We start from the raw sequence: 12,915 nt of genomic DNA on the forward strand, positions 1-12,915 counted from the left end.
ATGGTCTTAGGCATAAGTGCATGTAGAGTTTTGTGGCGGGGTAGCAGGGGGCAAACAGAAGAGAGATGTCTGCATTAAGTAGTATTGTTACTTTAACCTGAGTGATTTTGGCAGATCCTCTCTTGAGTTTTCGAGACAGGCTGACCAGTCGTTCACTTACATATTGTAGAGGAGAGGATCCAGAAGACATCCTTACTTCATTTCTCTTCTGCCGCCAGTTTCCATTGATAGAGCTCCCTGTTCTCCATAACATACTTGCATTTTGACATTGATGTAGCCTATGCTCCCACATGTACATTCATGGAGGTGCTCTTCACCTTAGAGAACAGCCACTACCTATTCCTGAGCTAAGAGGCAGATGAATGGTCCACTGATGGATAGCTCAGGTGTTCACGCACTCGGTAGGACATTTATATCACTGTTGTTATCCATGCAATCGACAGAAAAAGATAGATAATTTGCACAGACAGAAAAAGGAAACCAACTATATGGGACCAGAAGGTAAATCCTATCAGGGACCTGTGGGACCAGAAGGTAAATCCTATTAGGGACCTGTGAACACAAATTTATGTTCTTTGTACATCTGTGGTGCAATATGTTAGCAAAGAAATGTGATGGAAGGATATGACTTTGCATTCCATATTAACCCATCTCTTGTGCTTATCGTTAGGTCTGGTGACTCCAGCCCATCTATTGGACGACTAACCATGATTAGGGAAAAAGGAAGGCGGCAGGCTGTCAGGGGTCCAGCGTTCATGTTCAACAACAGGGGTACCAGTCTGACATCTGAAGAAGAGCGATTTCTGGATGCTGCGGAGTATGGCAATATCCCAGTAGTACGGAAGATGCTCGAGGAGTCAAAAACACTTAACGTAAACTGTGTGGACTACATGGGTCAGAATGCCTTACAGCTCGCGGTGGGCAACGAGCATCTGGAAGTGACTGAGCTCCTGCTGAAGAAAGAGAACTTGGCGCGAATCGGTGATGCGCTGCTGCTCGCCATTAGCAAAGGCTATATAAGAATAGTGGAAGCCATTTTGAACCACCCTGCTTTTGCAGCAAACAAGCGACTGACTCTCAGCCCCTGTGAGCAAGAGCTGCAGGATGATGACTTTTATTCCTACGACGAAGATGGCACTAGATTTTCGCCTGATATCACTCCCATCATCCTGGCTGCCCACTGCCAGAAGTATGAGGTTGTTCACATGTTGCTGCTAAAGGGAGCCAAGATTGAGAAGCCTCACGATTATTTCTGCAAATGCAATGACTGTACAGAGAAGCAAAAACATGACTCGTTTAGCCATTCTCGGTCAAGGATAAACGCCTATAAGGGATTAGCCAGTCCTGCGTACCTCTCGCTGTCTAGTGAGGATCCGGTGCACACCGCCCTGGAGCTCAGCAACGAGCTTGCTAAACTGGCAAACATAGAAAAAGAGTTCAAGGTAAGACTTCATTTTCTCAGCTTTTACTTTGTTTTGACCCATATGTTGATATTTTATGTTCGTTTTCCTCTTCTGATTTCTTGACTGAATCACAATATTATTAAAATGTGAGTTCTTTCTACAAACCCGGTACGTATGCATGCTAGGCCTTCCTGAATACGACTGAATGCAGATGGGGTGAGATGCACCTGGGCGGACAATCAGTGTCAACTCTCAGAAGCAGGCATACAGGCAGGGGTGTGGTCTTCTGCAGTACTCCGCAGGAAAAGAAATGGTTACATTCAAACCAAAAGTATTCCTGTTGCGGTTTCACCTGCACGGCGCCTGCTCAGTCAGTGCTTGCGAAATCTCTTGTATTTAATGCAAGCATTTGCAATGCGATAGGTCTCGCAATAGCGAGATTTTGAGCTATTGGCATTGTAAATGACAATACCTTTTGTGTTTAAAATACCTGCAATAATAAAAGGCATTGTCATTTACACCACCAATAGGGCAAAGTTTCTAAAATACGAGGCCTACTGGATTGCAAACGCATGCTGTTTACAATCGCCCCATGCTGCGCTTTCAAGTTAATAGAGGCCACGTCCCTTCCTTTGAAGAGCCGAATCGAAAGAAAGGTCAGTGGCTGCTATTAAGTTGAAAGCGCAGTATGGGGCGCTTTCACACAAAAAAATGTGTTTGTCAAGTTGAAAAACAAATCCTTTTTTTTGTAAAAGCACTCAGTGAAAGCGAACATAGCATGCTGAATGTTTCAGGAATCTTTGTGAAAAAGCAAGTGCTGGCCATACAGGAAGTTTTTCGGTCTCCTTCTTTTAGAGTGACAAAATAAAGTTTTATTTCAGAATTTGTCTGGTATTATTTATTTTATACCTTTCTGCTTTTTGTTTTCAAAATTCAAAAGATTCGTTATACAAAAAAGAGACACACCCAATTACATTTATCATACAGTATGTTCAAACGTATATAAAAACATTACACATAACAAACAATACATATATCTGAATTTCATATATACATTAACACAAAAACTTGTGCATCAACATCATTAATCATATTTGCACTGACTTTTCTATAGAGAGAAAAATTCTCTATGCTCAAAGATAAGGAGAAATCAAGTGGAGAAAACAATCTATGTACACAACAATGCAAGTTAGGCTGAGAGAGTCAATCAAAAACTCAGTGCAACACAAAGATAGTTGTTTAAGGCAGTTATCAAGTGCTTCTCTCCAAATGGCCGACGCGTTTCGAACTCGCTATTTTACTTAGCGTGTTCTCGTCAGGGCGTAATGACTCTATCCTGTAAAGGTCATGCAAAAATAAAAAAGAGAAATGACGTCAGTTCTTACTAGATCTCACGTAGCCTGATCAAGTAAAAAAGCTCCAACTCATGGGTTCATACCTTATATAAACGTCACTGGTGGATGGGGTTCAGTGTGCGCTATAAATTCCCGGTCGTAATATCTAAGGGGGATGAATGGAAGGGAATCAGGATCAGTTATATGTACCAATAGAGAGCCAGATGCCTTATGCCGAACACACGTGAGCCTCGCTCTTACCTGCGAGTACTCGCGTCTCTTTTCAAAATTGGTTTTTCCTTCGTGCACAGGGGAGCCCCCCTGGGTGCACTGGAACCTGCCAAGAAGGGGAAGGATGGTCACTCAACTAGTTAGTATCCCTTATCAGTAGTGTGGTTCTCAAAAAATGTATAACAAGGTACCTTCGACTTTGAGTTTTTAAACAGTAGTCTGTCGGCCACTCGGTCTTGATTATTCACTTCGTGACAACCGGTGCCTCCCAATGAGACGTCCGGGGACGCACAGTGTTAGCTATCTGCCAAAACAACAACAGAGAAGCGCGTTCGGTTAGCACACAGCTTCTTCGCATTGCGTGGAGTGCGCTCGCAATTTTGCAAGGGCGGGGAGCACATACCTGGTTCCCGCTGTTCAGTCTGCTTTCATCACTCGTACTGGCAATCCATCAATGCGCCATGTTTGGAAGGGGCGTGACTATTTTATTGTCACATGATTGATGGATTTCTGGGACATGTAGTCCACTTGTAATTTAGAAAGCGCACGTGGGGCTCATTTGGCTGAAATACGCAAATGTTTGGTGAACTGATGTTACTAACAAATGAAGAATATTAATTTTGTCACGAAATTCACAAGATTGAGGGAAAAAATCGTGATTTAGAGAACACACAAAGGGATCTAGTTATAAATATAAAACAGAGATTTTATAGCCTAGAGAATTCTGACATAGAGTTTAATCCAGTTTGGAAACTTAGATTAAATAGGCTTCTTTCCTAAGTAAAACATCATCCACATCCAGGACTGCTTTCGTATGCCCTATGGTATATAGGACCGTCCATTTGAAATCGGTCTCTGAGTGACCCTGTTCTATAAAGTGTTGAACCATGGGTGCCGATACCACTTTAGTTTTAATCCGGGATCGATGTTGTGTAATGCGAGTATTGATCTGTTGGTTTGTTTTCCCAATATAGAGTTTGTCGCAACCACACTTGATTGCGTAGACCACATTCCTGGTCCTACAATTACTGAAACTCTCATTTCTCCATCGTGTCCCCCGATGGATGAATTCGCTGCCCTCAATCGTTGATTCACACGAGACACAGTTACCACACCTATGGTAGCCTATTATCTGTTTCATGCCCCATATTGAAAGCAGGTCATGTTTTGGTTTTTCTATCCTTACATCTGCCCGAACCATATGTTGACCAATACTCCTATTCTTTTTGAAGGCAAAGATGGGTTTTGGAAATGGACATTCTAAGTCTTCCAATAAATGCCAATTTTTAAGTATCGTTTGCCGTACTTGGTGGGCATGGGGACCGAACGTGGTTACACAGACCAGTTTGTCTAAATCTTGTTTCACCTTACGTTCAAAGAGACACTCACGTGGTGTAAATCGTGCTCTCTTGCGTGCATGTTTCAGCAATTTGGCAGGGTAGCCCCTGTTGGACATCTCATCGCAAAATTTCTGCGCATGTTGGTCGTAGTCTGTTATCTCAGAGCAGTTTCTTCGTATACGAAGAAGCTGCCCATAGGGAAGATTAGTTCGCAAATTCCTAGGGTGGGCACTCCGGTGATGAAGGATGGTGTTTCTATCTGTCTTCTTTCTGAAGAGAGAAGATTTTAAAACACCATCGATACAACTTATTTCGACATCCAAAAATGTCATTTTTGAACTACTGTGTTCAATCGAGAACTTGATGTCCGGATGTTTATGGTTTAGCCATTGGTGAAATTCAAGCAATTCGGTGTGGCTCCCTTGCCACAGGAGCCACACGTCGTCGATATATCTGAGCCACTGTTTTATATGTTTTTTGAAAGGGTTGTTATTCTCCACAAACTTGTTCTCATATTCTGCCATAAACAGTATGGCCATCTCCGGCGCATAGGGGCATCCCATGGCCGTACCCTTAATTTGGGCGAAAAACTCGTCATTGAAACGAAAATAGTTCTTTTTGAGTGTCAATTCCGCAATTTCCAAGATAAATGAAGTTGGGACCCGATGAGGTCTTACCCTCATATCTAGATACAATTCAATGACCTCCAATGCTTCACTTTGTGGAATTTGCGTATATAATGAGGTCACATCCATTGTGACCAAGATCTCACTCATGGGGTCAAAATCCATTCCCTCAACTTTAATCAAAAAGTCAGTGGTGTCCTGGAGATATGACTTAACATCACTCACGAAAGGCTTCAGAAAGTGATCAACATATTTTGATAGTGGTTCCAGACACGAGTCACACCCTGAAACGATCGGTCGTCCAGGGGGCTCTGCAGGGTTTTTGTGTATTTTTGGAAGAAAATATAACAATGGGATGCGGGGGAACTTTTTAATAAGAAATTCTCGTTCTTTCTTTCCCACATACCCATTGTCACAACCTATTTGAATCAAGTCAGATATTTTTGACTGAATTTCCTTCGTAGGATCCATTGATAATCTTCTATACCATGTTTGATTTTGTACATGGGAATCCCCTTCTTTGAGATATTTGTCCCGCGGCCACAACACGGTGGCCCCGCCCTTATCGGCCGGTTTTACTATGATGGAATTGTCCATGCTTAAGCTTTTTAGGGCTACCTGTTGTCCCTTGCTTAAGTTTGGCTTGACATATCTCTGTTTTTTCTCAAGCTTATTTATTGAGGACAGAACCACTTGCTCAAAGGCGTAGATCTGTTTTGGGATATTTTGACTGGGGATGAAGGAAGATTTATTTTTTAATCCTGTTGTTTCATTGTCCACTACAGGTGGCTGGTTATTGAAAAAAGCCTTCAGGCGTATTTTGCGACAGAATGAGATCATTTCCATCTTTGTCTTTGTGAAGTCAGTTCTATGATTAGGAACAAACTTTAATCCCAAGTTGAGCACCGATTCTTCATCAGGTGTTAAAGTTTTGGACGACAAATTGACAATGGTTGATGGAGCCTCTAGGACTTGTAGGAGTTTTTTCGGGTGCGCATCTCCCATGGTACTTTTTGCCTGGGTTTCGATTGTTGTCCCTTCTCTAAAAAAGAGACCTGCTTTTTGTTGTTATTGCCTCTTGTTGTAGAGCCCGAAGAGTCGGATGAGGATGATGTTTCAGAGAAGGTTTTGAACCTATTACGGGAGCGCCCCTGGTAATTATACAATGCCCCTCTTGAATCAGCCTGGGAGTAAAAATCGTCTTTCAAAAACGGATAGGTTTTCTCTAAGGTGAAGGATTTTGAATCCCTTTCGTATTGGATGGTTTTATTGTTTATGGTAGTGTCCGTAAAGGACAAAATTTCTTTCTCAATTTTTTCGAGAAGTGCTTTGGCATCAGGAACCAACTGGCTCTCTTGGATACTTTTGGTGACCTCCTCTATTTCTTCTAATTCCTTTGCGCAAAGGCGTTGTGCAGTTTCGATGGTATGGACCATCAGATCCCTGCTACATTTGGTGTTTATACAACTAAAACCCCTTTTATATTCGGTATCCTCTGTGAAAATCACAGGCACATTTTTCACCTGGAGCCCCCAAGGGATGGTACCACCCTTCAGGTGCCTCAGAAGAAAATGGCCGTGCAGCTCTGTTCTAATATGTTTTTTGCTTAGTCGAATCAGTTTGTCAGATTCATTTTGTTGCTGTGCAGAGGTGCTAAGTGCGATATTTGAAAATGGAGCTGAGGCTATTAGAGACTGAATGTGATTTTCAGTAAACGACAGGGTGTCTTTCTCGGACATACCTAGGAGGGACAGAACGTCTCTCCAAATGAACTAAATCACTAAGAGTTATGAACACACCCAATTTTCGTGGCGTATGCCCACTCTCGCGGATGCAAGACCGCTCTAAAGTTTGAATGACAGGGAGATAGGTCCTTGGGACGTATGGTCAGCTGGACCCTCTGTAATCTTTGTGAAAAAGCAAGTGCTGGCCATACAGGAAGTTTTTCGGTCTCCTTCTTTTAGAGTGACAAAATAAAGTTTTATTTCAGAATTTGTCTGGTATTATTTATTTTATACCTTTCTGCTTTTTGTTTTCAGAATTCAAAAGATTCGTTATACAAAAAAGACACACCCAATTACATTTATCATACAGTATTTTCAAACGTATATAAAAACATTACACATAACAAACAATACATATATCTGAATTTCATATATACATTAACACAAAAACTTGTGCATCAACATCATTAATCATATTTGCACTGACTTTTCTATAGAGAGAAAAATTCTCTATGCTCAAAGATAAGGAGAAATCAAGTGGAGAAAACAATCTATGTACACAACAATGCAAGTTAGGCTGAGAGAGTCAATCAAAAACTCAGTGCAACACAAAGATAGTTGTTTAAGGCAGTTATCAAGTGCTTCTCTCCAAATGGCCGACGCGTTTCGAACTCGCTATTTTACTTAGCGTGTTCTCGTCAGGGCGTAATGACTCTATCCTGTAAAGGTCATGCAAAAATAAAAAAGAGAAATGACGTCAGTTCTTACTAGATCTCACGTAGCCTGATCAAGTAAAAAAGCTCCAACTCATGGGTTCATACCTTATATAAACGTCACTGGTGGATGGGGTTCAGTGTGCGCTATAAATTCCCGGTCGTAATATCTAAGGGGGATGAATGGAAGGGAATCAGGATCAGTTATATGTACCAATAGAGAGCCAGATGCCTTATGCCGAACACACGTGAGCCTCGCTCTTACCTGCGAGTACTCGCGTCTCTTTTCAAAATTGGTTTTTCCTTCGTGCACAGGGGAGCCCCCCTGGGTGCACTGGAACCTGCCAAGAAGGGGAAGGATGGTCACTCAACTAGTTAGTATCCCTTATCAGTAGTGTGGTTCTCAAAAAATGTATAACAAGGTACCTTCGACTTTGAGTTTTTAAACAGTAGTCTGTCGGCCACTCGGTCTTGATTATTCACTTCGTGACAACCGGTGCCTCCCAATGAGACGTCCGGGGACGCACAGTGTTAGCTATCTGCCAAAACAACAACAGAGAAGCGCGTTCGGTTAGCACACCGCTTCTTCGCATTGCGTGGAGTGCGCTCGCAATTTTGCAAGGGCGGGGAGCACATACCTGGTTCCCGCTGTTCAGTCTGCTTTCATCACTCGTACTGGCAATCCATCAATGCGCCATGTTTGGAAGGGGCGTGACTATTTTATTGTCACATGATTGATGGATTTCTGGGACATGTAGTCCACTTGTAATTTAGAAAGCGCACGTGGGGCTCATTTGGCTGAAATACGCAAATGTTTGGTGAACTGATGTTACTAACAAATGAAGAATATTAATTTTGTCACGAAATTCACAAGATTGAGGGAAAAAATCGTGATTTAGAGAACACACAAAGGGATCTAGTTATAAATATAAAACAGAGATTTTATAGCCTAGAGATTTCTGACATAGAGTTTAATCCAGTTTGGAAACTGTTGAATCGCAAGATTAAATAGGCTTCTTTCCTAAGTAAAACATCATCCACATCCAGGACTGCTTTCGTATGCCCTATGGTATATAGGACCGTCCATTTGAAATCGGTCTCTGAGTGACCCTGTTCTATAAAGTGTTGAACCATGGGTGCCGATACCACTTTAGTTTTAATCCGGGATCGATGTTGTGTAATGCGAGTATTGATCTGTTGGTTTGTTTTCCCAATATAGAGTTTGTCGCAACCACACTTGATTGCGTAGACCACATTCCTGGTCCTACAATTACTGAAACTCTCATTTCTCCATCGTGTCCCCCGATGGATGAATTCGCTGCCCTCAATCGTTGATTCACACGAGACACAGTTACCACACCTATGGTGGCCTATTATCTGTTTCATGCCCCATATTGAAAGCAGGTCATGTTTTGGTTTTTCTATCCTTACATCTGCCCGAACCATATGTTGACCAATACTCCTATTCTTTTTGAAGGCAAAGATGGGTTTTGGAAATGGAAATGGACATTCTAAGTCTTCCAATAAATGCCCATTTTTAAGTATCGTTTGCCGTACTTGGTGGGCATGGGGACCGAACGTGGTTACACAGACCTGATTCCCTTCCATTCATCCCCCTTAGATATTACGACCGGGAATTTATAGCGCACACTGAACCCCATCCACCAGTGACGTTTATATAAGGTATGAACCCATGAGTTGGAGCTTTTTTACTTGATCAGGCTACGTGAGATCTAGTAAGAACTGACGTCATTTCTCTTTTTTATTTTTGCATGACCTTTACAGGATAGAGTCATTACGCCCTGACGAGAACACGCTAAGTAAAATAGCGAGTTCGAAACGCGTCGGCCATTTGGAGAGAAGCACTTGATAACTGCCTTAAACAACTATCTTTGTGTTGCACTGAGTTTTTGATTGACTCTCTCAGCCTAACTTGCATTGTTGTGTACATAGATTGTTTTCTCCACTTGATTTCTCCTTATCTTTGAGCATAGAGAATTTTTCTCTCTATAGAAAAGTCAGTGCAAATATGATTAATGATGTTGATGCACAAGTTTTTGTGTTAATGTATATATGAAATTCAGATATATGTATTGTTTGTTATGTGTAATGTTTTTATATACGTTTGAACATACTGTATGATAAATGTAATTGGGTGTGTCTTTTTTGTATAACGAATCTTTTGAATTTTGAAAACAAAAAGCAGAAAGGTATAAAATAAATAATACCAGACAAATTCTGAAATAAAACTTTATTTTGTCACTCTAAAAGAAGGAGACCGAAAAACTTCCTGTATGGCCAGCACTTGCTTTTTCACAAAGATTACAGAGGGTCCAGCTGACCATACGTCCCAAGGACCTATCTCCCTGTCATTCAAACTTTAGAGCGGTCTTGCATCCGCGAGAGTGGGCATACGCCCCGAAAATTGGGTGTGTTCATAACTCTTAGTGATTTAGTTCATTTGGAGAGACGTTCTGTCCCTCCTAGGTATGTCCGAGAAAGACACCCTGACGTTTACTGAAAATCACATTCAGTCTCTAATAGCCTCAGCTCCATTTTCAAATATCGCACTTAGCACCTCTGCACAGCAACAAAATGAATCTGACAAACTGATTCGACTAAGCAAAAAACATATTAGAACAGAGCTGCACGGCCATTTTCTTCTGAGGCACCTGAAGGGTGGTACCATCCCTTGGGGGCTCCAGGTGAAAAATGTGCCTGTGATTTTCACAGAGGATACCGAATATAAAAGGGGTTTTAGTTGTATAAACACCAAATGTAGCAGGGATCTGATGGTCCATACCATCGAAACTGCACAACGCCTTTGCGCAAAGGAATTAGAAGAAATAGAGGAGGTTACCAAAAGTATCCAAGAGAGCCAGTTGGTTCCTGATGCCAAAGCACTTCTCGAAAAAATTGAGAAAGAAATTTTGTCCTTTAAGGACACTGCCATAAACAATAAAACCATCCAATACGAAAGGGATTCAAAATCCTTCACCTTAGAGAAAACCTATCCGTTTTTGAAAGACGATTTTTACTCCCAGGCTGATTCAAGAGGGGCATTGTATAATTACCAGGGGCGCTCCCGTAATAGGTTCAAAACCTTCTCTGAAACATCATCCTCATCCGACTCTTCGGGCTCTACAACAAGAGGCAATAACAACAAAAAGCAGGTCTCTTTTTTAGAGAAGGGACAACAATCGAAACCCAGGCAAAAAATACCATGGGAGATGCGCACCCGAAAAAACTCCTACAAGTCCTAGAGGCTCCATCAACCATTGTCAATTTGTCGTCCAAAACTTTAACACCTGATGAAGAATCGGTGCTCAACTTGGGATTAAAGTTTGTTCCTAATCATAGAACTGACTTCACAAAGACAAAGATGGAAATGATCTCATTCTGTCGCAAAATACGCCTGAAGGCTTTTTTCAATAACCAGCCACCTGTAGTGGACAATGAAACAACAGGATTAAAAAATAAATCTTCCTTCATCCCCAGTCAAAATATCCCAAAACAGATCTACGCCTTTGAGCAAGTGGTTCTGTCCTCAATAAATAAGCTTGAGAAAAAACAGAGATATGTCAAGCCAAACTTAAGCAAGGGACAACAGGTAGCCCTAAAAAGCTTAAGCATGGACAATTCCATCATAGTAAAACCGGCCGATAAGGGCGGGGCCACCGTGTTGTGGCCGCGGGACAAATATCTCAAAGAAGGGGATTCCCATGTACAAAATCAAACATGGTATAGAAGATTATCAATGGATCCTACGAAGGAAATTCAGTCAAAAATATCTGACTTGATTCAAATAGGTTGTGACAATGGGTATGTGGGAAAGAAAGATCGAGAATTTCTTATTAAAAAGTTCCCCCGCATCCCATTGTTATATTTTCTTCCAAAAATACACAAAAACCCTGCAGAGCCCCCTGGACGACCGATCGTTTCAGGGTGTGACTCGTGTCTGGAACCACTATCAAAATATGTTGATCACTTTCTGAAGCCTTTCGTGAGTGATGTTAAGTCATATCTCCAGGACACCACTGACTTTTTGATTAAAGTTGAGGGAATAGATTTTGACCCCATGAGTGAGATCTTGGTCACAATGGATGTGACCTCAATATATACGCAAATTCCACAAAGTGAAGCATTGGAGGTCATTGAATTGTATCTAGATATGAGGGTAAGACCTCATCGGGTCCCAACTTCATTTATCTTGGAAATTGCGGAATTGACACTCAAAAAGAACTATTTTCGTTTCAATGACGAGTTTTTCGCCCAAATTAAGGGTACGGCAATGGGATGCCCCTATGCGCCGGAGATGGCCATACTGTTTATGGCAGAATATGAGAACAAGTTTGTGGAGAATAACAACCCTTTCACAAAACATATAAAACAGTGGCTCAGATATATCGACGACGTGTGGCTCCTGTGGCAGGGGAGCCACACCGAATTGCTTGAATTTCACCAATGGCTAAACCATAAACATCCGGACATCAAGTTCTCGATTGAACACAGTAGTTCAAAAATGACATTTTTGGATGTCGAAATAAGTTGTATCGATGGTGTTTTAAAATCTTCTCTCTTCAGAAAGAAGACAGATAGAAACACCATCCTTCATCACCGGAGTGCCCACCCTAGGAATTTGCGAACTAATCTTCCCTATGGGCAGCTTCTTCGTATACGAAGAAACTGCTCTGAGATAACAGACTACGACCAACATGCGCAGAAATTTTGCGATGCGATGTCCAACAGGGGCTACCCTGCCAAATTGCTGAAACATGCACGCAAGAGAGCACGATTTACACCACGTGAGTGTCTCTTTGAACGTAAGGTGAAACAAGATTTAGACAAACTGGTCTGTGTAACCACGTTCGGTCCCCATGCCCACCAAGTACGGCAAACGATACTTAAAAATTGGCATTTATTGGAAGACTTAGAATGTCCATTTCCAAAACCCATCTTTGCCTTCAAAAAGAATAGGAGTATTGGTCAACATATGGTTCGGGCAGATGTAAGGATAGAAAAACCAAAACATGACCTGCTTTCAATATGGGGCATGAAACAGATAATAGGCCACCATAGGTGTGGTAACTGTGTCTCGTGTGAATCAACGATTGAGGGCAGCGAATTCATCCATCGGGGGACACGATGGAGAAATGAGAGTTTCAGTAATTGTAGGACCAGGAATGTGGTCTACGCAATCAAGTGTGGTTGCGACAAACTCTATATTGGGAAAACAAACCAACAGATCAATACTCGCATTACACAACATCGATCCCGGATTAAAACTAAAGTGGTATCGGCACCCATGGTTCAACACTTTATAGAACAGGGTCACTCAGAGACCGATTTCAAATGGACGGTCCTATATACCATAGGGCATACGAAAGCAGTCCTGGATGTGGATGATGTTTTACTTAGGAAAGAAGCCTATTTAATCTTGCGATTCAACAGTTTCCAAACTGGATTAAACTCTATGTCAGAAATCTCTAGGCTATAAAATCTCTGTTTTATATTTATAACTAGATCCCTTTGTGTGTTCTCTAA

At 41.7% G+C, this 12,915-nt stretch overlaps 1 protein-coding gene across 1 annotated transcript in view; it reads left to right on the forward strand.

The window, feature by feature from the left end:
- TRPC3 (transient receptor potential cation channel subfamily C member 3) overlaps nucleotides 1–12,915 on the forward strand; it is a 697,537-nt gene that overhangs the window by 99,245 nt on the left and 585,377 nt on the right. The window contains exon 2 of the mRNA XM_078676843.1: nucleotides 671–1,442. Within this exon, the coding sequence (XP_078532969.1) occupies nucleotides 671–1,442 (772 nt within the window). The remainder of the gene's footprint in view (nucleotides 1–670; nucleotides 1,443–12,915) is intronic.

This window comes from Lissotriton helveticus, chromosome 2_1 (assembly GCF_964261635.1).
Source record: "Lissotriton helveticus chromosome 2_1, aLisHel1.1, whole genome shotgun sequence".
Lineage (NCBI taxonomy): Eukaryota > Metazoa > Chordata > Amphibia > Caudata > Salamandridae > Lissotriton > Lissotriton helveticus.